Source organism: Palaemon carinicauda, chromosome 19 (genome assembly GCF_036898095.1).
Source record: "Palaemon carinicauda isolate YSFRI2023 chromosome 19, ASM3689809v2, whole genome shotgun sequence".
Classification (NCBI taxonomy): Eukaryota; Metazoa; Arthropoda; class Malacostraca; order Decapoda; family Palaemonidae; genus Palaemon; species Palaemon carinicauda.
The window spans coordinates 24,904,256-24,929,361 of NC_090743.1; the positions used below are offsets into that span (position 1 = coordinate 24,904,256).

The window sequence follows — 25,106 nt, forward strand, 5'->3', positions numbered from 1 at the left end:
CACTCACTGACGTTGTACGAGATCGCAAGGGACCTGCTCATCTGGTCAAAAGGTCAAGACATCTCCCTAGTAACGAGGTTCATCCAAGGCGACTTGAACGTCATAGCAGATTGTCTCAGTCGGAAAGGGCAAGTAATTCCAACCGAATGGATCCTCCACAAGGATGTGTGCAAGAGACTTTGGGCCACTTGGGGTCAACCAACCATAGATCTCTTTGCAACCTCGCTGACCAAGAGGCTTCCAATCTATTGCTCCCCAGTCCCGGACCCAGCAGCAATACATATAGATGCCTTCCTCCTAGATTGGTCACATCTGGATCTCTACGCATTCCCACCGTTCAAGATTGTCAACAAGGTACTGCAGAAGTTCGCCTCTCACGAAGGGACAAGGTTGACGTTAGTTGCTCCCCTCTGGCCCGCGAGAGAATGGTTCACCAAGGTACTTCGATGGTTAGTAGACGTTCCCAGAAGTCTTCCTCTAAGGGTAGACCTTCTACGTCAGCCACACGTAAAGAAGGTACACCAAAGCCTCCATGCTCTTCATCTGACTGCCTTCAGACTATCGAAAGACTCTCGAGAGCTAGAGGCTTTTCGAAGGAGGCAGCCAGTGCGATTGCTAGAGCAAGGAGAGCGTCTTCCATTAGAGTCTACCAATCGAAGTGGGAAGTCTTCCGAGACTGGTGCAAGTCAGTTTCTGTATCCTCGACCAGTACCTCTGTAGCTCAAATAGCTGATTTTCTCTTATACCTGAGAAAAGGACGATCCCTTTCAGCTCCCACTATCAAGGGCTACAGAAGCATGTTGGCATCGGTCTTCCGGCATAGAGGCTTAGATCTTTCCTACAATAAAGATCTGCAAGACCTCCTTAAGTCTTTTGAGACCACCAAGGAGCGTCGTTTGGCTACCCCTGGATGGAATTTAGACGTGGTACTAAGATTCCTCATGTCAGACAGGTTGGAGCTGTTACAATCAGCCTCCCTGAAAGATCTCACTCTTAAGACTCTTTTCCTGGTATGCTTAGTCTCGGCTAAAAGAGTCAGTGAGATTCATGCCTTCAGCAAGAACATCGGATTTTCGTCGGAAAAAGCCACTTGTTCGCTGCAACTTGGTTTTCTAGCCAAAAATGAGCTGCCTTCTCGGCCTTGGCCTAAATCTTTCGATATTCCCAGCTTATCGGAGATCGTAGGCAATGAACTAGAAAGAGTCTTATGCCCTGTTAGAGCTCTTAAGTTCTATTTAAAACGAACTAAACCTTTACGAGGCCAATCTGAAGCTTTATGGTGTTCAGTTAAGAAACCATCCTTGCCTATGTCAAAGAATGCTTGGTCATACTTTATCAGATTGTTAATACGAGAAGCTCATTCACATCTGAGTGAGGAAGACCGAACTTTGCTTAAGGTGAAGACGCACGAAGTTAGAGCTGTAGCAACTTCCGTGGCCTTTAAGCAAAATAGATCTCTGCAAAGTATAATGGACACAACCTATTGGAGAAGCAAGTCAGCTTTCGCGTCATTTTACTTGAAAGATGTCCAGTCTCTTTACGAGAACTGCTACACACTGGGACCATTCGTAGCAGCGAGTGCAGTAGTGGGTGAGGGCTCAACCACTACAATTCCCTAATTCCATATCCTTTTAATCTGTCTCTTGAAATGTTTTAATGTTTTTATGGGTTGTCCGGAAGGCTAAGAAGCCTTTCGCATCCTGTTTGATTTGGCGGGTGGTCAAAGTCATTTCTTGAGAGCGCCCAGATTAGGGGTTTGATGAGGTCCTGTTGTATGGGTTGCAGCCCTTGATACTTCAGCTCCTAGGGGTCTGTCAGCATCCTAAGAGGATCGCGAGGCTCCGTAAGGAAGACGTACTTATAAGGCAGAGTAATCGTCTAAGTCGACTTCCTTACCAGGTACCTATTTATTTTGTTTTTGTTATTTTGATAACTTCTAAAATGAAATAAAAACTCTTAGCTCATAAGATGTAAACATATTTAACTGGTCTCTACCCACCACCCTGGGTGTGAATCAGCTATATATTCACCGGCTAAGTTAAATATTTAAAAATGATATCTTAATTATAAAATAAATTTTTGAATATACTTACCCGGTGAATATATAAATTAAACGACCCTCCCTTCCTCCCCAATAGAGACGCAGTGGGATGAGAAGAAATTGAGTCTTTGTTTACATTGAGTATGGTATCTGGCCGACAGTTGGCGCTGATGGGCACACCCGCAACCTGTATAGCGATCGCTGGCGAGTTTTTACAGTTTTTTTTGTCTGTCGAGCAACAGAGTTGCAGCTATATATTCACCGGGTAAGTATATTCAAAAATTTATTTTATAATTAAAATATCATATTTTAGCATATGGTTTTTTATTTAGGCGAAGTTAATTTTATCTACCATTTTCAATCATTTAACCATGATGTCATCTATATCTTTGTAATACATCTTTATTCTTATGTATTTCAGTTTCTGTGTTGAGCCACCTCCTGATATTGTGGTTGATAGTAATGGAAGGCCTCTATTACATGGAAACAAAGTTTACCTATACTTTCAAGCCTGACACATCATTTTCTGAAAAGCTAAAGATCAACGTTGATATTACTGTTGCCATGCCTTGTAAATGTAAGTTTGCTCATTTATCAATTATGTATTGTAGATTAATATGAATGATGAGGATTAAATGATGGATTGTGGTCTTAGTGTTAAAGAAAGAGTTCAGTACCTGAGTGTCTCTTAGCATTTCTTAAAGGAAGTTGTCTTTGGTCTTGCGCCAAATGTTGTTTTTTTATTGTACGTAAATGGGGATCCTTCATTATTATTGTTATGATGAAGTACTTTAATAAGACCACTGAGTCACATTTCTAGATTTATATACATTCTTAGAAAGATGTGAAAAATATAGCAAGGTACAAATATGTAAAAAAAAAAAGAATTGTGTAAAGTAGTGAGCAGAAAGCAATGTAGCTGGAGTTGAAAGAATACTGCAGTCTTTAGTAACATCTGTGTACTTCAAAAACACATTGTATGTGGTCCCCCAATTCCAGTGGATGGAGTACCTTATTATTAATTTAGCTGTTATTACAAAAATATAAAGCTTCATCTTCAATAGGAGAATGATATCAGCCGAGTGATATCGGCTGTTTTAAGTAATAACAAGGTGTTGGTAGTTACTGGTGGATGATGGAGTAGCCTCGCCCCCTTGCTAGCACACTTAGTAGCCACTTTGATTTCAGTGGCAGGGCAGTACAGTTGTATTCTGCACTCGGAGCCCCTGGGCTTATAGCGTCCTGCTTTTCCAACTAGGCTTGTAGCTTAGCAAATAATAATAGAAATAATAATAGAGCAAATCTGACTTTTTAATAGTTTTTTCTTTAACTTTTCAGATTGTTAAATTATGGAGACTCCATGTGCAGGCATGCAGTTCTGGCATGCTAACCCTGGGCACAATTGCTACCAGTTTATAAACAGAAAGGAAGTGTACTGTATCCCAATTCCTTATGTCTTTTGTGCAGGGCGCATGCCTGCTCGTAGACATCCCCCTGTGATGAATGTAGGGCATGGTTACTGGTGCTGTGGTCTGAATACGGCAGGAGGAATAAGAAGTCCAAGAGGGATTCTTTGGTTTTAGGGTATTACCGTAATCCAAAGAAGTCTTCAGACTTACTTCTCAGCTTCTGGTGCTTGAATCTTAGCTCCTTCTTTGGTTTCCTTCATGGCAGAATCTGCCGGCTTGAATTTGAGGAAGGTGACTGACTCGGCCTTGGGTCACCTCTCAGGTGAGATGGCAAGTATTGCCTTACCCCAGCAAAGGCAATATTTCCCACCCTAGTCCTTGCTCTTACTGTTGCCGATGAGGTCTCCATGGACCAGGCCCTGAAAACTGTATGACCTTTTTCTATTAGGTATTAAGGGCACATTGTCAGCAGGTAAGCTACTCCAAAGTCTACTGTTGTAGTGATTTCCACTTGTGCTGTTCCTTCTGTTAGTGGGGTTCTTGATAGTTTTGACCAGATCCGACCTGCCAGAGGGGCAATTGATCATCGATCTTTGCCTTCTGTGGTATGATTCCTGCTGATGTTCCCACCCTCCTCCTACTCCCAGCACTGCACTTTCTTAACCTCGTCATCTGCTCTTGAGCCCCCTTATGCTGCTCGTCTCTTGAAGGAAAAGACGAGAAAGTGTCCTGTGTCAGTTCAGACTCATTTTGCCCTTCACATAACCATAATGCTCCTCCTTTGTCAGACACGACTTCAGGAACAACTTGACAGAGGAAGAGAAAAACCTTCCGATAAAAAGCTACGTCAGTTCCAATATGAACTGCTTTGTGCACACGATCACCAGTGGACAGTTCCTGTGTGCACTTTTATCTCCTTCATGTGTAACATCGCCTTAAACACCCAATTGCCTCTGCGGACGATCCCCTTAGGATATTCCCTCATGTACGCAACTGCCTCTTTCATGAGCAAAGTTACTTCTACGTGTATAATCTTCCTCGTACACATATTCAACACTGAGTAAATGTAGAGACTAGAATGTCTCATGTTAGGTCACCCCTTCCAATTCTCTATGTATCAAGTCCCCACTCACCAAATCTCTGCATGCTAAGTCTATATGCACTGAGTCTCCATGCGCTAAGGCTATATGCACAAAGTCTTTACGAATGAAATCCTTGCATGCTAAACTTTCATGAGTAAGGTCCCCATACGCCATATACTCGCCAATCATTCCCCATAAACAAGGTCTCCACATGTAGAGTCCCCACAGGTAGTAACCTCATGTGCTAGGTCTCTCCATGTTGTTCAATCACAAACCAGGACTCCACTTTCTTGGTATTTGTGCGTACCTTCTGTGTTTGCAGAATCACCATGGGTTAGGACATCATCGGTAGATATCCATGCTCTCTATCTCCACACGCTAGATCCCCATGCACTGGATCCCCACACACTAAATCCTCATGCACTAAGTTACCTCGTGCTGGATCCCCAGGCACCTATTAGGTCTCTATGTGTTGAATCTCCACTTACTGGAACCTTATGTGGTAGATCAGCACGCTCTAGATTACAGAGCACGTGCATCATCCTCTATGATTACCTCAATGACTGGAAGTTCAGTATATGCACGTACATCTTCAGAAATGATTTTAGATCATGCTTCCCTAATTCCATGTCACTTCAGATAGATTCGGTTAAAGCCTGTAGCTGATGTGATCATTCTCCTGGTGATACACCTTCTCATGCTAGGGTTTTGTGTGACTGTTCATTACACTATCGTTCCATGAGGGAACGATCATCAGTAAGGACCCCTCTCAGGCACTCTGTACCTGTAGATCGACCCTTGAGTTCTCCTCAACCAAACGCGAAATAAGAAGCTTAAGACCTCGAGTTCCCCTCAACCGAATGCGTAGTAAGAAGCTTAAGACAAAGGTCACCGTCTCATTCACTCTGAATCCTGGGGGGTTGGTGAAGTGGTAGGTATTCATAAATCCTGCTAGGACACACTCATCTCCACATGACATCAATCCAGTAAGGAAGAAGGATATACTTCTTGAGTGAAAGATAGGCCTAGTAGGAGGTCTTCATGCACATCATACCACTGCAGTGACCCCCCTCTCTCAATGATAGACAGCTCAATGACAAGGTTGTCAACATAGCATTCTGGCATTATCCCATTCATTGGCTCTTGTTCTCCCCTTACTTTGAATCCAACGATGTTTACATCGTATTCCCTGACTCCAGACAAACACATTGCCCTTCAAGTAGAGTTGAGGAAAATGCTAGTCAAAGAAGCACCATAGATCATACATGATGGATCTCCAGACTTCTACAGTTTTTTATCCTAGTGGAGAAGTCAACTAGGGGTTGTAGACTGGTCATTGACCTGTCTTGCTTGAATAAGTTTGTTGTAAACCATGCTCAAGATGGAGACGCTGTGCACCGGGCAAGCTGCCATCAGGAAGAATGACTTCATGTTCTCTCTGGATATGAAAGATGCCTATTTTCAGATCTCAATCCATCATTCCAGCAGAAAGTACCTGTGTTCATCCTTGATGGGGACGATATATTCAAAGTCCTGTGCTTTGAACTGTCTGCCTTTGCAAGGACACACTCATCTCGTGCCCATGCCAACAACGTATCTCTCTTGAGATACTTGTAGAACTGACTTATACTGTCCTCCACATAAAGAGAGCTTCAGCAGCGAGATAAGCTTCTCTCTTTTGGTCATGCTCTATTTTTGCTACAATCTGGGGATTGTGGTAAACCTAGAGAAGTCTGGTCTCATGTCCAAGCAGAGAATGGAGTACCTGGGAATTCTGATAGATATGACAGCAGAGTCTTCCTGTTGGATAATCCCATCAGCAGACACAGGAAAATACCGCAACATTTTATTGCCCAACAACAACTTATGGCTCGAAAATGGCAAAAGCTACTTTGGACACCTCTGTCCCTGGAGAAACTTGTTCCACATGGGCGTTTCCATCAATGGTGTCTGAAGAGAGACTCCCACATCATCTCATTCCATAGGGTGATCTGATTGGGTACTAAGACATGAGAATTTCATCAATGGGATTCCATTGGATTCGTCCTCCATAGACGCTGCTTTTTGCAGACACATCAAAGGAGGGCTTGGGTACACACTTGAGGAACCAGACCACGGTTGGTCACTGGTTTGAGGAGGAGAATCGCCAGCACATCAACCTGTTGGAGATGAAGGCGGCATTTCTGCAGTTGCAAGCATTCCAGCAGTGCTTGGTAGACCACTAGGTAGTACTGATGAGTGAAAACACTACCGTAGTGGTGTATGTTCCAAGCAAGGAGGAACTGTTTCATTGCACCTTTATGAGTTGGTGAAGCAGGCACAATCTTGGGCAATAAAAAAGGGATTTTGACGAAGGAAAAATCTATTTCTGGGGAGAGACCTGTGGCGCCCGGTGAAAAGGGGTCCTTCTAATATACTTTTTCTGATAAAACCTTCCAATTATACCAGAGAAAGATAAAAGCATGGAATGCAGAGGTTACTACCCTCGCGCGAGCACCTTGTGGGTGTCGTGTATAAAGCAAAGGCGCGTGAAAGCCACTATATTCACAGGCTGTCTTCCATTTAGCTAATTCCTTCGTCAAAGGGATGGGCCGATACAGAGGCACCAGCTATGCTACCAGAGCCACGCCACCCACGCCCCGACGCGAGTACCATCTGAACAACATTCTTCTGTATTGGACATGATGGCTTGGAAAGGAAAGGGTGGGATCGTGCAAAAGAATAGGGAAGGGTTTCACCGGGCGCCACAGGTCTCTCCCCAGAAATAGATTTTTCCTTCGTCAAAATCCCTTTTCTGGGTCGATCTGTGGCGGCCGGTGAAAATGTACCAGAGAATGCCTTCCAAGCCCAATAATAACTAGTAATGAGGGGAGAGAAAAAACACCATGTAAGGAAAACCATATATTATATTAAGGTAAGTAAGAATAAATAATAAACTAGCCACAGGACATAGTGAGCGTAAGGCTAAACAAACATGATAACAAGGAAGCCTCCGAGTATCAGAGCACAACAAGCAACAAAACTGACATGGCTAAGAATACCCCAACACTAAATTTACGGTAAACACATTAAAAGTTACAATCATCATAACCTAATATGTAATAAGCTAGGGCTAACGAACCACCAAGGAAGCGGTGTCGTGGTGCGAGTGGCGGGTAGGAGGGAGAAGAAAAGAGATGGATGAAAGGAAGAACAAGAGATCACTGGGGAGAGATACGGCTCCCAGCTGCAACCGTTGGGTATTTAAGGGCCTGTAAGTTCTTTAGATAGTGGCGTTTGAAGACCATAGGAGATTTCCAACCCGTGTACTTTTTAAGGTCATCAAAATCCATATTTTGGAAATAATTGATGGAGGTAGCTACTGACCGGATATCATGAGCATGGGGAAATTATCCTGGATTGGCTTGTTTAATGAAGTATAGGATCTGTTGCCTAATACCCTGAATGGAAATGGTACCTCCTTGTTTTCTGATAAACAAGGGGCCAGACAATCGGGTAGCAGTTCTAGCTAAAAAGGCCCTGAGAGTAGTGACTGGACATAGAGAAGTATCTTGGAGAAGAGGAATAATCTTCCAAGGGGACCACCTATTTTGGGGGTCTTCATCTTTAGCTAGGAAGAAAGAAGTACTTCACCTGAAGGGAGGAAATCGATGTTTTCCGAGTTTCGTGAGAGAGCTGCTAGTTCTGAGATTCTAGCACCCGAGGCCAAAGCTGTTAGAAATAAAGTCTTCCTAAGAAGAGTGATATAGGAGCAGGATTCGTTGTCCGTGTCTGAGGCAAGTTTGAGGACATCATTCAGAGACCAAGAGACCTTTTGTGGGCGAACCGAAGGTCGAAGCCTAGCACATGCTTTTGGAATAGATGAGAAATAAGAATCCGCCAGGTTAATGTTAAACCCAACCAGGAAGACCTTCTTCAAAGCTGACTTAATGGTGGTTATAGTGCTAGCTGCTAGGCCTTTGTCAAATATGGACCTAAAGAAGGAGATGGCTAAATTAGGAGTCATAACAGTATGGTCTGAATTCTTTAAGAAATCTGCTAGTTTTTTAACTGCCGAATCATATTGGCGAATCGTAGAGTCCCTTTTGTCTCATTCTATAAAGAGGACATTATCCAGAGTGTTGTATCTAAACAATATATAACAATAGTTCCAAACTCATTGAGAATCCCTCATGGCGGAGTAGAACTCAAGGCGGAGTGGAAAAATGTTCAGAACTACTCCCAAGCCGTAACGGGGAGAGGACGGAACTCGGGACCTATTAAATAACGCTAACTATTTGAATAGTAACCATAAAATAAATAACTCGTAAGCTATCATACACCCGTAGAGGGAGAGGGGGGGGGAGGGTGAACTCGTTGAACGCACAAAACGGAAAACGGGAAATCCACTCACCCACCCGAGGTTAAGAAAGAAAACGAGAGAAAGGGTAACTCGTGACTGAGAACAGAAAAACGGGAACCCCAATCTCTCGCTCCCGTGGTTACAATATCAGAACCTAATAAGCACACAACACTATTAAAAACGTATAATAATAAAATTGTAACATCAAATACAAGACTACGAACGAAGAATAACGTCTGCTAAAACCTAAATTAAAGGGAAATAGTCGACTGACAAACGCCTTGGGGGGGCGGGTACTAAACTATAATAAAGCTAGAACGCTATTCTTGTTCGCAGATTGGACTTGCTAGCAAAAAGTACCATGGGAATTAATAACGACAATAATAATGATGGTTCAAAAAGGCAGAAGGCCAGGGACTTAACCAAGAACCTAAGTGACAGAGTACCAAATGGGCAAGACTAAGATGAACTCCCAGCAAGACAAGGGAAAAAACAATGGCCGCCGACGACGCGGACGGGCCCAGACGGTAGTGATAAAACAGACTATACTGGGTAGATGACAAATGCCCGGTACTACAAAAAGCTGTCAAAACAAACTATGGTACTTAACATTGGAATGGGTGAAGATGGAGCTTCGGTCATGACGAAATAAATCCACAAGAGTGAAAATGCCGAGAGCACAAAAATATACACACACGCTAGCAAGTCCAAAGTAGAAGGATGTTGTTCAGATGGCGCTCGCGTCGGGGCGTGGGTGGCGTGGCTCTGGTAGCATAGCTGGTGCCTCTGTATCGGCCCATCCCTTTGCCGAAGGAATTAGCTAAATGGAAGACAGCCTGTGAATAGTGGCTTTCACGCGCCTTTGCTTTATACACGACACCCACAAGGTGCTTGCGCGAGGGTAGTAACCTCTGCATTCCATGCTTTTATCTTTCTCTGGTATAATTGGAAGGTTTTATCAGAAAAGGTTTATTAGAAGGACTCCTTTTCACCGGCTGCCACAGGTCGACCCAGAAAAAATAAATTTATTCCAGGAAAATGGAATGTGATCATCAATAAGCTCAGTTGCCAGGGACAATTAGTATAAGCGAAATATTACTTTCTTTCATTCTAGTGTGGCGAGGAATCTTTTGTCTTTGTGTACTTCACATCAATCAATCTGCAGCCATCTATTAAACAAAGAAGGTACTTTTCTGTGGTTGATGCCGTAGAAGGGCTACTTCCCCGGTGGTAGCCTCTATGCAGCTGATTGCGAACTATCTCGTCATCCCTCACTGAGAGAAGCCCCTTTCAATTTCAGCAGTAAGAGGCCATTGCTCACCCTTGAGCCAAGTCTTTAGACTAAAGGATTTAGAACTTTCCTCCTCATGGGAATTGTTAATGCCTATGAGAAGCTTTTAAGTAGGCTTTCCATACGTGAGAAAAGCCACCCATATGGAATGCCTTTTGAGTTCTCAGGTCACTCAAAAGGGCTCCGTACAAAACATTACGACAAGCAACAGACAAGGATCTCTCTCAAGACTGTCTTTCTCCATGTCTTAGCTGGTGAAGCAAGAAGGTGAATTCCATGGTATCAGACATTTTAGTCATTCTGAGGGATGGGGAAAAGTCTCTTTTACCTTTGTTCCAGAGTTTGTGTGAAAACTCAGAACCCTGCCTTTAGTGACCTAAGGTTTTATATTTTCTCCACCTCCTCCCTTAGGGATGCAACCAATGATATGGAGGATTTGCATCATTGTCATGTAAGGGGCTTAGACATTATTTGAAGCAAACTCTGTCCTTTGTGGCACATATCCAAAACCTGTTAATTAGTTCTGGCAGGTGTAAGAATAAAATCTCCATGAATATGGTATTCCTGGAGTTTTTCATCTTATCATTTTTGGCAGCCATTTGGAGGGCATATGGCCAGTCTGCTGAAGACCTGTAAGTACCACCTCAAGAAAGTGCTCATGAACTGAGAGGAATCAGTTCAGAGCTAGCCTTCAGGAAGAACTTTGTCAGTGGTGCAAGCTTTGAAAGCATTAGTCTGGAAATGCTAGACAACCATCCACAGCCCACTATCTGAGGAAGTATTTCCCATAAGTCCTATAGCACATTTTCAAGAAATACCAGTTCAGGCCACTGTGCTTCGGTCTTTCCACAACACCCATCCTGGACTCACAGGATCGGCTTCCGTCTCCTCCGTTTCTAGGCGACTGACTGACCTTGGAAGACTTGGTGGCAACCTTGTATTAGCACCGGAACTTCTGAAGATTTTTTGACAAGATTGGGTGATCATGGTAAACCTTTGGAAGTCTTCCCTACTTCCCTCTCAGAAGACTGGTATATCTGGGAATGATTCTAGACACCAATCTCCACAAAACATCCTCTTCAAAGACAGGCTTAGAAAAGTCACAAGACCCTTTCTTAAGACGAGAAGAACTCCCAGCCTAGAGTGACTATTTTTCCTTGGACACCTATTATCTGTGGCCTGTCTAGCCTCCAACGGACGCCTCAGGATTCGTTCTCTCCAGTGGCGGCTTGAGTCCAATTGGAATCAGGCCTTCGATTCCCCGGACATTTTGATCCCCATGGGACCAGAAGTCTGGACGAACCTTAAGGGATGGGTGTCAGTCGAGAATATACGGAGTGGTATAACCTTCTCATCCTTCCCCACCCCTCGGACTTGATGCTGTGCTTAGACACATCAAAAGAAGGGAGGAGGGACCATAGTGCTGCACCACACAACCTCAGACCTGTGGACAGAGTCCAAAAGTACCTTCACTTAAGTCTCTTTAGAGATGAAGGCCAACTTTCCGGTCCTTCAACAGCCTCATCAGTTCCTAACGGGCCACTCAGGGGCTCACATCAACAAGCAAGAAGGAACTTGCTTGCAGCCTCTTCCTATCTAACAGTATAGATACTAAGATGGGCCGAAGTTCGCTCGGTACCACTATCAGCCCGCTTCATTCCAGAATAGAGGAATGTGCTCGCCGACAATCTGTGCACAGCATCTGAGATAAGGTGTACTGAATGGTCTTTGAATCACCTTGTAGCTGACAAAGTCCCGACTTAGCGGGGTTCTCCAACTATGGATCTGTTCGCAACGCCCCTGAACCTCAGGCTTCCGCTGTTCCCCAGTCCTAGACCCCAAGACTCTCTAGCAAGAAGCATGCCAACAATGGTGGTACAACAACGATGTTTACGTCTCGTCCCTGTTTTTATCTGAAGAAAAGGGTACTCAGCAAGGCTAGAACATCGGCCAGCCTCTCAAGGGCTCTCATAGCTCTGCTCTGGCATTATGCAGAATGGTTTCCAAACCGTCTGCAGCTCCTGATACAGCCTCCAAGAGAACCTTCCTGTCACAGACAACCACACTTCAACATCTACCACAAGCTATAGCTTCGCTATGATTGTACGCCTGGAGACTACCCAGTACTTCCTCTCTCAAAGAGGCTTTTCGCAATAAGTTGCGAAGAATTTGTCTAGATATCTGAGGAATTCCTCAGCATCAGTCTACCAGGCAAAGTATAACGTCTTCTGTGGTTGGTGTCATGGGAAAGCGTATCTCTCCACTTGATATCTCTATTCCAGCAATAGCAGAATCCTTGAGTATATGCAGGAGGAAAAGACCCCCTTTTCAGTTTCAGCAGGTAAAGACAATCACTCAACTTTGAGCCTCGCCTTCAAATTGATAGGAAGGGACATCCCCTCATCGCTAGATCTTTCCTAAATCATGCGGACTTACAAACTTGCCTTTTCTATGTCGGAATTGAGACCTCCCTCTTGGAACATGGTTCGATTTCTTTGGTCTCTAAGGAGACCTCCCTACGTTCCACTTCACCAGGCAACAAATTTTCACCTGGTTTAGAAGAGAAGACAATGTTCCTACACATTTTGACAGCGGCCAAACGAGTCAAGGAACTTCATGGTCTCTCTCTCGATATTGCCCTTTCGTGAGAAGGGGGAAAGGCAACGTTCAGTTTCGTCACCGAGTATGTTGCCAGACACAGTCTCCAGAGGTGACGGATCCTAGACAACAAATCTCCACTCCGTAACTGATGATCCAGATAATTTGTTACTGTACCCGGGGTAAGGTTTGAGACTCTAATTTAAGAAAACGGCAACAGCCCACCCTGGTCCCTTCTCTTGTCATCAGCACTGGGAGAGACAAGAGGAGGATCACTAAAACATCATCTCTGCTGGACTCACAGAGTCATCAATTATGTTCTGAATCCATATCCTCATCCAACACGTTGACCCACGATGTCAGAGGCATAGCTATGCCCCTGGCTCTTCTAAGCAGATTACTCTTTGACGCAGGTTCTACAAGAAAGGGTGTGAATGCTCCAGGTGACTTTCACAACCTTTCTCCTGCAAGACGTGACCCACAGGAACTCGATACGATCTCTATCGGTCCTGTGGTGGCTGCACAATAACGGGTTGTATACCTCAAGCTCCTTATTAGACAAGTAACGGAAGGTTGAGGGCACTGTTACCCGGTTTTAGTCTGTGTGAATGAAAAGGTTTGACTAGCTCTTATTCTTTTCTTCATCCTCCCCTCTCTTGGGGAAAGCAGCATCCTGGGTTCTCTGCATAAGCTGACCTCAAACCACTGCAGGTAAACCATGCTCCCTTGTGTACCTAGTATTAAGCTAATACTGTTGCATCCCCATACCCAGGCGAGGTGGTATTTGGAAAATCTTGGTTACAACAGTTTCCTCCAAAAAGACTCGAAATAGCTTTACCTGGACAGTCACACTTCAGCACAGCAAGGTTTCAGCGAGGCGCAGGACTCCCCTTATTTTGAGTACTAACATACTCAGATAAGGAGTCCCTGGGTAAAGCCAAAAGCCAGATTGGCATGGATGTCCACCCCTCCTAATGGGTTAGTCACCCCTAAATAAATGGCGTAGTTTTGTTTTTCAGTTACGGAACAAATAACAAATTTGTAGATGATTTGTATTTTTCCTAACGATACAAACCTTAGCTATTTATACAAATTTGTCCGGCAGCCTTATCCCCTTTCAAGTCCTACCTCCAAACAAAATGAGCTAAATCACCAGTGCGTGAGAGAGGGGTAGCAAGCTACCCCCCCAACCCCCACCCCCACTATCTAGCGGTATGGGTAGTTAACCCTCGCTAAATTTTAATAGCTTGTCATTTCAGCTTTGCAGAAAGTAATACCCCTAAATAAATAGCTAAGGTTTGTATCGTTAGGAAAAATGTAAATTACAGTATCTACAAATTTGTCATGTAGGGATGTTAGTCTAGGATGAGAGATAAGAATGTCTGGCCCGTTTTTCATCTTTTCTTTCTCGTCACTTGGGGCTCGGCATTCATGCCTTTATTTGCTGGATCAAACGTTGATGCAGGTAACCTTCCATACTGAGCAATTGTTCCGTAGAGTATATGTAGATGTATTTCTCCCATCCTTATTATGAAGGGAGGATGTACAGAAATGTTTAAACCTATTACTTTCAATTGAGCTTAAATTCAAGACTAAGATATCCTGTTAGGATATAGGTTCTTCCTTGACTGTCCGTCATGGGACAGAAACCAAGCCTATCACCCGAGACGCTTTACTCAGATTGTCATTAGGCGGAAGGAGTCAACACTCTGCACCTCTTCATGTCCAAGTGTTTTGACATCTATAGATTTTAAATCAGTCAGCTTGGTTATAGAGACTTCCCTTCTTTAGGATAAGGTCCTATTAAAGGGTGAAGGTTTGTATCATTTCCCACCTCAACTACCTAGTTGAAGGTCAAAGTGACTTTAGTGTGCTGGCGAGGGGACAGTTCTTCCCCACCATCCCCCAGTAAATACTGACACCTCATACTGAATTATAACACCCAAAATCCATACTCATATTAAAAGACGCAGGTTTGTATAGTTTGGAAAATTATAAATTATTTTTAAAACTTGTGACTTTAACAGAATCACTGTGTCAGTTTCAGTCTCTACAGGTTGCTTAGTGATTTGTTCTTAGTTGAGTTTTGAGGATTAAGCAAGGTGAAATTTAAAAGTTTAGCTGTGTTATGATAGACCAAATGGAACTGATAAGAAGATGCAGCTGTGACTGAAGAGACACTGCAAAGAACCTTTAATATCATCTACAATGTGCCACACAATGCTTGCTGTAAATGGTACTCCAATTTGGGGATGAGAAAAAAACTGCATTTATTGTGTTCAGAGAGTGCTTACTAATCTGGAGAATTTGGATCCACACCTTCCAGCATAGCTTAGTAATTTGATATTCACACTTGTGAAGTATTCACTTTTGTTTGAAACTTAAATCTTCAAATCCACATCTTGCTAATCCTAGATATTACATCACTAATGCACTGTTAACAATTAAGGATCCATATAGTATTATTTCAGTGTAATGAGTTTCTTTTCTTCTAGGATTTTTTTTCTTTTGCAGAGTTATAACTTAACATTTGCTTTGTAAAGGATTGGGAGTTGGATTAAATCTAGGAAAAGCCCTCGCTGCCAGTTAGAAATATTGACAATACAAACTCTAGTCTGTAGAACTTTGAAGTCATATTGGAGTTTCATTACATACTCATAGAAAACATCCTATCACTCTTTACAACATTCAGCACTGGTAATATATAGGTCAAAATACCATACTGTCATTTTGTTATATAAGTAAATTGTCTAAAAACTATTTTAAGCATTTATGTTATTTCAACAGATGTTGGTGCAGATGTATTAGATATGACTGGTGAACAAGTAATGACATTTGGAGAGCTGAAGTTAGAAGATACTTGGTGGATTCTTGATCCAGACCAGCAAATTCACTTTGAAGGTGTACAGCGAGTAAGGAAGAGATTTTTATTGTTGAATTAAAGTTTTTAAAAAAAATTCAGAGCTTACAATATTCTTTTAACATTGTGATCATGGTAGGCATTAAGAACAGGGTAAGATTTCGTTGTGTAAGCTCTTGCGGTTTAAGAGGAATTTGTTCATGTGTGATGAGTTTACAGCTGTGAGAGTACATATATTCTAGATTTTTTAGTTATCTGTTATGGGTCATTGGTTTTGGTAACAATCATAAATAGAGATTATTTTAAATTATTTGCTCCACTTTTATTTTTTAATAACCGAGTTAATGCCAGGAAATCAGAATAGACAAACACTTCCAGCTTGTTTTAATTTCTTGTGCTAAGAGGATTTTGAGATTTTTAATTGAATGATACTTTTTATATTGTACTTTTAGGAACAGATATCACTGATATTTTGATAGTTGTTTATTTAATATAACCAGCAATTATCGTCAGTTTTTGTCTCAAACAGGTTAACAGCTACCTCAGGGACCAGTTCCATTCTATACATGAACTTCTCTGGAGAAGTGGTTACACCAACATTTTTGGTGATATGCCACGAAGGTAAAGCAACTTTGATACTTTGTTTTGAATTTATGGAATACTGTAATGACAATTCTATATCTAGTTAATTGCTTCCAATAATCAATGTAATTAGAGAAAAGTTGATTCCCATCTCTTGTTTTTTTCATTACAGGCTGTTTTTTCCTGACACCCCAACAGATGCTTGTCAGCTGACTGGATCCTTAGGCATTAACAAGGTTGCGGGGAATTTCCATATCACCGCCGGTAAGGTCTCCATCACAGCACTAGAGTTATTTGTTGTTTCTATTATTTTATGTTTGCTTCTAGTGAAGAAATAAATTGTATAATTCTGTAGGATAAATCTAATGATATTCCAAAATTGAGGTCATATAACACCAAGCACACCAAACCTGCTGTCATTTATTTGAAATTAAACTGCACTTTTTTGGCCCATTAGGGGTTTATTGTTGTTAGTGCACCTCATGTGGTGAACTGTCTGCATTAATTAAGGGTCTTGGCAGTATTTCTTTGGTTCCTAGCCGCACTTGCTTTTTATCACTATACTTGCCTCCATTTCTGTACATGCTGTCCAAGCTCTTAACTTCTAATTCATAAATAAACTGCATGGTTTTAACCCAGTTGTACTTGGGTGCTCAGTGGCCTCACAGGGCCAAATGCAAGGTTATAGTCTAAATTAAAAAACTCAATCCATTTAGGCTACCTAATTGTGATAGATCTGACAGATGCTTATTTCCAATTTGTTGCCTACCAGGACGAAGTATGACAAATTCGAAGATAATTTGTATTTTTCCTAACCATACAAACCTTAGCTATTTACATTGGGTTTACCTTTTAGCGCAGCTGAAATGGCGATCCATTAGAATTTAACGAGGGTGTATTACCCCCGCGCTAGTTAGCGGGGGGGGGGGTAGGGGAGTGGTAGCTAGCTACCCCTCCCCCCCCTCACACACAGATGAATGCTCACTTTCACTTAGAGGTAGGACTTGTCTTGGGGGACAGGGCTGGCGGGCAAATATGTGTAAATAGCTAAGGTTTGTATGGTTAGGAAAAATACAAATTATCTTCGAATTTGTCATTTGTTCCGTAACCGACATACAAACCACGCTATTTACATTGGGTGACTTACCCATTAGGTAGGGTGGAAAGTCCCCAGCCATACTGGCTTTGGCTTTACCCGGGGACTCAGAATCCGAGTGAGTCGCACTCGAGAAAAGGAGTCCCTGCACCTCACAAGTTCCTTGCTCCGCAAGGAACCGTGTGGCCTACATAAGCTTGTGTGTGAAGGAAGAAGTGTGACCCGTCCTAGGCAGTTGACCTGGAGTTCCAGAAGGAACTCTGGGTTAAAACGTTCCCAATACCACCTCGTCAGGGTATGGGGGACGCGACAGTATTGACTCAATACTCGGAACACAAGGAAGCATGGTTTACCTGCAGAGGTTCGAGGTCAGCTATGCAGAGACCAGGATGCTGCTTCCCCGTAGAGGGGATGATGAAGAAAGAAATAAGGGCCAGACATACTACTTTCGTTCATGCAGACTAAAACCTGATAACAATGCCCTCAACCTTCTGCTACCTGTCCAAAAAGGAGCCTGAGGTTAGACCAGCTGTTGTGTAGCCACCACAGAGCGATAGAAAACGTATCGAGACTCCTGTGGGTCCCGCCCTGCAGGAAGCGGGCTGCGAAGGTCATTAGACGCTTCCAGACTCCAGCTTGTAGCACCTGCGTCACAGAGTAGTATTACTCGAAGGCCAGGGACGTTGCGATGTATCCAACATCGTGCTGTAGGGCGACGTGACGGGGGAGGGTCTGGAGACAGGTCGAGATGAATGTCCTTGAGTCCGGGCTGAAGAGGTATACTGGTGACTCTCCCCCGTGTCCTCCTTGTGCTCCCAAATCGGCTGCAACTGAGGACAAACTGCAGCTGTCCCCAAAGCTAACCTCTCGATTCCTTTACTGGCAAGAAAGAGAAGGTCTTGGGACATCAGATACAGAATGGAGACTTGAAATCTTGAAGGAATTGGACCGAAGGGCTGGGACCCCCAGATTCTGAGTCTAGCCAACAACTCAGGAGCGAACCTGAATGTTGCCTTCCCCTCCTCCTTAGAAAGGGCGGAGTCGTACGAGACCAAGAAGATTGCTTACACACTGGCCGTGGCCAGAGTGAGCAGGAGACCCAAGGCGGAATACAATCCGAGGTCAGTCGTAAAGGGTCTTGAGAAGATCTCTTAAAGGACTAAAAGTCCGAGCCATGCTCCAAGTTGGAGGTCTTCCTCCGACTAGGGCATTGACGATCGTAGCTTCGCATGAGCGAGGAAAGATCCAGCGGGCAGGAAAAAGTTATTCCTTTAAGCCTGAAGGTCAGGGAAAGGCTGAGCGACAGGCTTCATTGCCGAGAGCGGAAAGGAGTTTCCTCCCGCCGAAAGGCAATAAGACCGTTATTGCTGGTGAAGAGGCCTCAAGGGAAGAGGTATATCTCCCACGGCACCAACCACCGAAGACACTTCACTTTGCCTGGAAGACTCCTGCGGATGACTATCGCAGATGACGCGACCTCCGTACTGCGACTGTAGCGGGTTGTCTCTTCTTGAGGAGGAGGCGTAGTGTCTCCAGGCATGAAGCCCAAGCGACGCCCCGGTTCGGGAGAGATGTCGCAGTGTGGTTGTTTGAGTAGTCTGCGCCGTGGGAGAAGCTCTCCCGGGAGTTCCGTCAGGGGAAGCAGAGGGTCCAGAAACCGTTCTGCGCATAGTCCCAGTGGAGCTCTCCCATTGAAAGGTTGCCAGACAACCTGGTCTTGTTGAGACCCATTGACCACAGACAAAAAGGAGGGAAGACGCAGGCGTCGAAGTTGTCCCACCATCACCGGAATGCATCTTGCCAGAGTCTCGGGGTCTGAGACTGGGGGGAAGAACAGCGGAAGCTGGAGGTTCCAAGCTGTCGCGATCAGGTCCCCCAGACCAGGACTTGCTGGTTACTCAAGGTCAAAGACCCCCAGGTACACTCTCTCTACGAGGCTCTGCTCGGATAGTCGGAGAGAAGATTCCTCTGCCTGGAATGCGAGAGCCGATGGTGGTATTGAGATAATCTCAATCATCCCGGTATCTCTACTGCAAGATGTGAAGGTGTGAAAATGCGTCCCCTGCTGGTTAGAACACGCCAGAATCATGAAGTCGACGCGCACAGGGCGACTCGGCAGGAGCTGTAGGATCTGTAGAGGGGCCAGACTACGGCCCCTAAGCCTGCCTGAATGATGGAGAGGTATCCTTCAGGTCTTGACCATAGGCCTGGACCGGAACATGCCCCCCCCCTTTCCTTTGACGAGTCCGAGAACAGCATCAAGAATGTGGGGAAAGGACGAGAATATCCACTACCATCAAGAGGTTCCATAGGTCAACACCCATTGCAGGTCTAATTGTTCCGCTGGTCCCATAAGGGCCAGGAAGTCCGGTTAAACATTGCCTGAAACCACCGGAACTTGGACTGCCCCACATGGAACTTATCCTGAGGCGACCGTTCGGACTATAGACGGGTCAATGAGGAAAGGAGAGCTAGGAAACGATTCAAGGTAGGGCTGAAAGCTCTGCTTGACTGAGAACAGGTACTGCGACTCAGGATCCTCAGTCTTGCCACAGTCAACTGAAAGGAAGGCTCGGAGGATGTGGCAACAGAATCTGGCGTCCCCAGGTGGTCACCCATCCAAGTACCGACCAGAACCGACGTTGCTTAACCTTGCTGGACGGACGAGAAGCGGGGTTTCCAACGTGGTAAGGCCGTTGACTCAATATCATGGCCAGATACTCCAGATGTTGAGGCAGAAGAAGAGAAGGCTCCAAGCAAAATACCATGAACCCACACTCATGGTAAGCATCCGGAAGCTTGTCCCGGCGCTGAAGAAGGTCGAACCCGAGCCTACCGGAGTTGACCAGCCCTCCAAAAAGCAGAGGAGGCGGAAGCCTGCACCTGAGCGGCCATGAGGAAAGCAGGGAGAGTTCTCTGGGGAAAAAAACCTGCCATGCCACGGCGGGATAGCCACACTGCATCATAAGCAGGAATACTTGCAGTCTAGGCCGAATTCGACGAGCTCCCTGGAAGATGGATGGAATGGAAACTGAAAGTACCCGTCCTTCCGATCCAGGGTTTAAGGAGTCCTGTCGCCTCGTTACCAGTCTGATTGATTCGGCTGTTCTACGCTGGCCGAAGTTTGTTCGACAAACTTGATCAGGGCTGAGAGGTCAACTACGGAACTCCCCTCTCAGATCCTTCCTTACAATGAAGGATCGACTGAAGAGGCCGGGGGTGAAGCCGTCGATGATCCTATGGAGGACCTTCGCCTAAGGTATGGATCATTCTGCCCAACCGGGCAACTCTTGCCAACGCTATGGCATAGAGGTTCAGAGACACTGAATTCGCTGACAGAGACGGCAGGCGCGATATCCTTGGCTGATCACAGAGATTGTGCGGGAATGGGCATCGGGAAGCTGTCATCCGGATGAGTAACCTTAAGCATCCTCTCAGCGAGAAACCTGCAATCCTAGAGTTCGTGAAATCTGTCGCTCCTTTTAGGACTATGCCCCCCCGGGGAGCCTCCCGTGCCATCTGTTCCTGACAGGAGGAAACTGCAATTGGACACCTTGTCCCAGTTGTCGTAGCCGATAACTTAGGCCGACGTGGTTGAAAGAAAAGGGCGCTGGAGCCCTGCAGAGTCTGGAAGAAAGCGCCTTGGAGGAGTGAAAACGGAAGTCGATTTCCTCCGCACAGCCACTGTCTAAGTCTCTGTCCTTGGGCACAAACAAACTCTTCTCAAGGACGGAAGGGTGTCTGAGGTCGTCGACCTCCACAGATGAGACACCCGAAGGAAGCCCTCAGTCAGCGCGTCCAGATGGTACAACATCGAGCTTGTCCGCAAGTTAGATACTTACGACGAAAGGTCAAGGTGCCTGAGCTCGAGAGGAGGAAAGTACCCATGATCTTCCTGTAGCTTCCTTGAACCAAACCTCGGGCCGTAACCGAGGAGGGAAAGGACCTGGTAAGCCCCCAGAGGAAGGGGTAAGCAGTCACCCCTTGGCCGATGGAGAAATCTCGAACGGAAAGCCCCCCCGCCAAAAATCCTTCCAGAGAATGACGGGGAAGGGCTAACCCAGGTTCTGGAAAGAGGAGTGTTGCTCAGACCTCCCTGAAGTTTCTTCCTATTCTTGCAAGTGTCATGCTCTGCGTTTACGGAGTGAGGCCGTGTTCTGGAAATACGCTCCAGAAGAACTCGCCAGGCTGGCCATGCTGCGAAAACCCCAATGGGAATAGTGGTCGCAATCGCCCTGGAGCTCGCACGATGGTAATTCAAAGATTTGCGCGTGGGCGAACGTGGAAGCGCCCATGCGTGGTCACGCAGGAACGCAAACGAAGGTGAGCGAAGGAGCGCAGAAGGAGGGCGAGCATGGTAGGAAGGGCGAGAGCTGGTGGTCGGCGAGCGATAACCCATAGACGAGCAATGGATACTGCAAGAATTAAGCCGACGTTTGTGCGAAGAAACACTGTAGGTTCGAGCGATGGAACACCGTCGGTTCGCGCGGCGGAACATCGTCGGTTCGCGCGACGGAACACCGTCGGTTCGCGCGACGGAACACCGTCGGTTCGCGCGACGGAACACCGTCGGTTCGCGCGACGGAACACCGTCGGTTCGCGCGACGGAACACCGTCGGTTCGCGCGACGGAACACCGTCGGTTCGCGCGACGGAACACCGTCGGTTCGCGCGACGGAACACCGTCGGTTCGCGCGACGGAACACCGTCGGTTCGCGCGACGGAACACCGTCGGTTCGCGCGACGGAACACCGTCCGTCCGCGCGATGGAATACCCTTGGTTCGCGCGCGGGCGAACATTGGAGAGCATGTGCGCGGACGCGCATGAGCATAGACGTGCAGGCACGTGGGTGTGTGGGCGCGCGGGTGCGCAGGCGAATGATCGCGCGGGCGCGCAGGCAAGCGGTCACGCAGGCGAACGGTCGCGCGGGCGAGCGGTCGCGAGGGTGGGCAGGTGAATGAGCGCAAGTCCGAGGCGGCGAACGCAAGCGTTAGCGCGATGGCGAGGAAACGCGCTGCCGCGTGGGCGAGGAAGACCGCTGGCGATATGGATCAACAGGCGATCGGTGGTGAGCAGGTGAGCGCTAACCCGCAGGTTGGCGATGGCGCGTTGTGGCATGTCGACGCGTTGGCGAGCGATGGCGAGCAGCATGCGCAGGTGAGCGATCGCGCGATGGCGAGCAGCATGCGCTGGTGAGCGATCGCGCGATGGCGAGCAGCATCCGCAGGTGGGCGATCGCGCGATGGCGAGCAGCATCCGCAGGTGGGCGATCGCGCGATGGCGAGCAGCATCCGCAGGTGGGCGATCGCGCGATGGCGAGCAGCATCCGCAGGTGGGCGATCGCGCGATGGCGAGGAGCATCCGCAGGTGGGCGATCGCGCGATGGCGAGCAGCATGCGCAGGTGGGCGATGGCGAGCTAGTAGCTGGCGAACCATGTTCCTTCAGAAGTGTTGGAGAACGTTGGCGTGCCGGCTGTAACACACGCGGGCGATCCGGAGATCGCCGAGAGACAGGTGATCGCTGACGTGTAGAACGCTGTTGAATAGGCGATACTAAAATCGCCTGTGCGCGCTGGCGAGCAGGTGAACGCTGGCGAGCAGGTGATCGCTGGCGAGCTGATGATCGCTGACGAGCAGAAGGCAACGCGTGGAAGCCTGCGCATAGAAGAGTCCTTGACCCAGACCTGAACCGAAGTTCTAGATCGCGAGGGCGAACGTGGGCGCACAGGGCGCGTAACAGGAACCAACAGTAACAGCAGGGATGATCATCATGAGAGTGCTGACGAACAGGAGAGCGCTGGCGAAAGGAGAGCGCTAGCGATCAGGAAGCGCTGATGAGCAGGAGAGCGCCTGTGCGCTAACACTGAGCAGGAGCAGGAGAGAACACAGCAGAAGGGCGCGCAGGGGAACCCTGACACGCAAGGGAAGAACCCCCGTGGGAGGCAACCCTTTGCCCCGAAGGGAACGTTGTCCGTCGGGAGACAGATGTCCATCGGAAGACCGTAGCCTGTCCGCCGGGAGACTGATGTCCGTTGGAAGACCGTTATCCGTCGGGAAGACCGTTGCCCGTCGGAAGACGAGATCAGACTGCTGTCCATCTGCACCAAGGCGGAAGATCAAGAAAAAGGAGTTGTAGGCTGCAAACGGAGATTCAAAAAGGCGCCTCTTAGCACCCTTATAGGGAGATGAGAGGCCCTTACGACGAGGCGGACGGTGGGCCTTACGGCGAGGGAGGCCAACATCAACAGCAGCAGAAGAATCCTCCGAAGAGGAGTCTCTATGAGTGTACTCTCTCGCGAACGAAAGAGAAACACTTCGTAGAAGAGATTGGTCAGCCAGTGACCTAAAAGGAGCAATCCTCCGAAGAGGAGCTCCTGCAGTTGCCCAGCCCCTTGAGCGAAACTGCAGGTGTGACCGCTCAGCACCAAGAGCATAGTCGCACGAAAAAAAGGCAAGAGAAGAACCCCCCAAAAGGGGAAAAACTCAAGCCTGGACAGGAAAAACTTCCCTCGGAAGGAAAGTTACCCGCCCAAGGAGGCAAGCCTCCTGAGAGTTCTAAAATGAACTGGAGAGCTGTCCGTCGTCACGGGAGTACTTCCAGTAGAAGGAGACACGCCCCTGCCGAAAATACAAGGGGGGAGGCAGGAACAGCCTAATCCCCAGGCCTCAACAAGACAGCTCACACCGTTGCCATATTACAGAAACGAACTAGACCGGTAACTGTAAAAAATAAAACAAAAATCATTAGTACACATTCATTCCCCCGGGAAGGCTCCGAAGAGGAATCCCGAGGGAAAGGAAACAAGAATTACACAACAGGCACGTGCCCTCACAACCACTTACACTCACGGAAGGAGAGCTGTAACCAAAACAGAATTATAACAATTATAATTATGAAACTATGTAATTATGTAATTTAAAAATGAATGAACACTAAAGAAAGAACGAAAACCCCGAAAGGAATCGTTCTACAAGCTGAAAAAAACAACTACAATTAGATTCATAAACTAATTGAGACAAACGTACGGCGTAGCAACCCCCCCACACGGAAAGGAAGCTACAAGGGCGTAGTAACACGTAGTAAAAGGGTGAACGACCTCAAGAGAGAGAGAGAGAGAAAGACCGAAGTCAAACTCGATCGTCACCCATAAAATTACGCCGTAGCGGCCTAACTGCCGAGGACACCACGTAGATATCTTACACTACACACACAAATCTGAAAAGGAAACTTACTGATTTCTATACTCAAATATATATACAAACATGAAAACATGTTTACATATATATTGAGTAAAAGAAAAGTACTGTAAGCGATTAAGTAAAGACGAAACAAACAATGGCTGCCAAGAGAGGACCAAGACAGAGACGTCTGTCACAGTCCGAGCCAAAAGTGAAAGTGAGCATTCATCTGTGGGTTGGGGGGGGGGAGGGGTAGCTAGCTACCACTCCCCTACCCCCCCGCTAACTAGCGCGGGGGTAATACACCCTCGTTAAATTCTAATGGCTCGCCATTTCAGCTGCGTTAAAAGGTAAACCCAATGTAAATAGCGTGGTTTGTATTTCGGTTACGGAACAAACAGTATTTGAAAGTAGCTCTACTTTGTATGCAATGATACAGTGTGTCTACTTAAAAGTCTATGGCTTTGGAGTGTTGATATTTTAGGTGTTCACAATAGTGTTCAATCTGATGCTGGCTTGGGCTCATTTGCTTGGGATCAGTTTCTTTTGTATCTGAACAGCTGTGTTTAATGGTGTCTGGCAAAGTTCAATTGCTCAAGGACCACAATCGACTTTGTTTTTTCACA

The 25,106-nt window shown here is 46.3% G+C and overlaps 1 protein-coding gene and 1 pseudogene across 3 annotated transcripts in view; one reads left to right on the plus strand and one right to left on the minus strand.

Moving 5' to 3' along the window:
* LOC137658528 (endoplasmic reticulum-Golgi intermediate compartment protein 2) overlaps positions 1 to 25,106 on the plus strand; it is a 279,881-nt gene that overhangs the window by 231,001 nt on the left and 23,774 nt on the right. For all 3 annotated transcript variants that reach the window (XM_068393323.1, XM_068393322.1, XM_068393324.1), the window contains exons 3-6: positions 2,463 to 2,618; positions 15,551 to 15,675; positions 16,153 to 16,244; positions 16,378 to 16,469. In XM_068393323.1, the coding sequence (XP_068249424.1) occupies positions 2,463 to 2,618; positions 15,551 to 15,675; positions 16,153 to 16,244; positions 16,378 to 16,469 (465 nt within the window). The remainder of the gene's footprint in view (positions 1 to 2,462; positions 2,619 to 15,550; positions 15,676 to 16,152; positions 16,245 to 16,377; positions 16,470 to 25,106) is intronic.
* Positions 19,884 to 20,002, minus strand: LOC137659394 (5S ribosomal RNA; annotated as a pseudogene).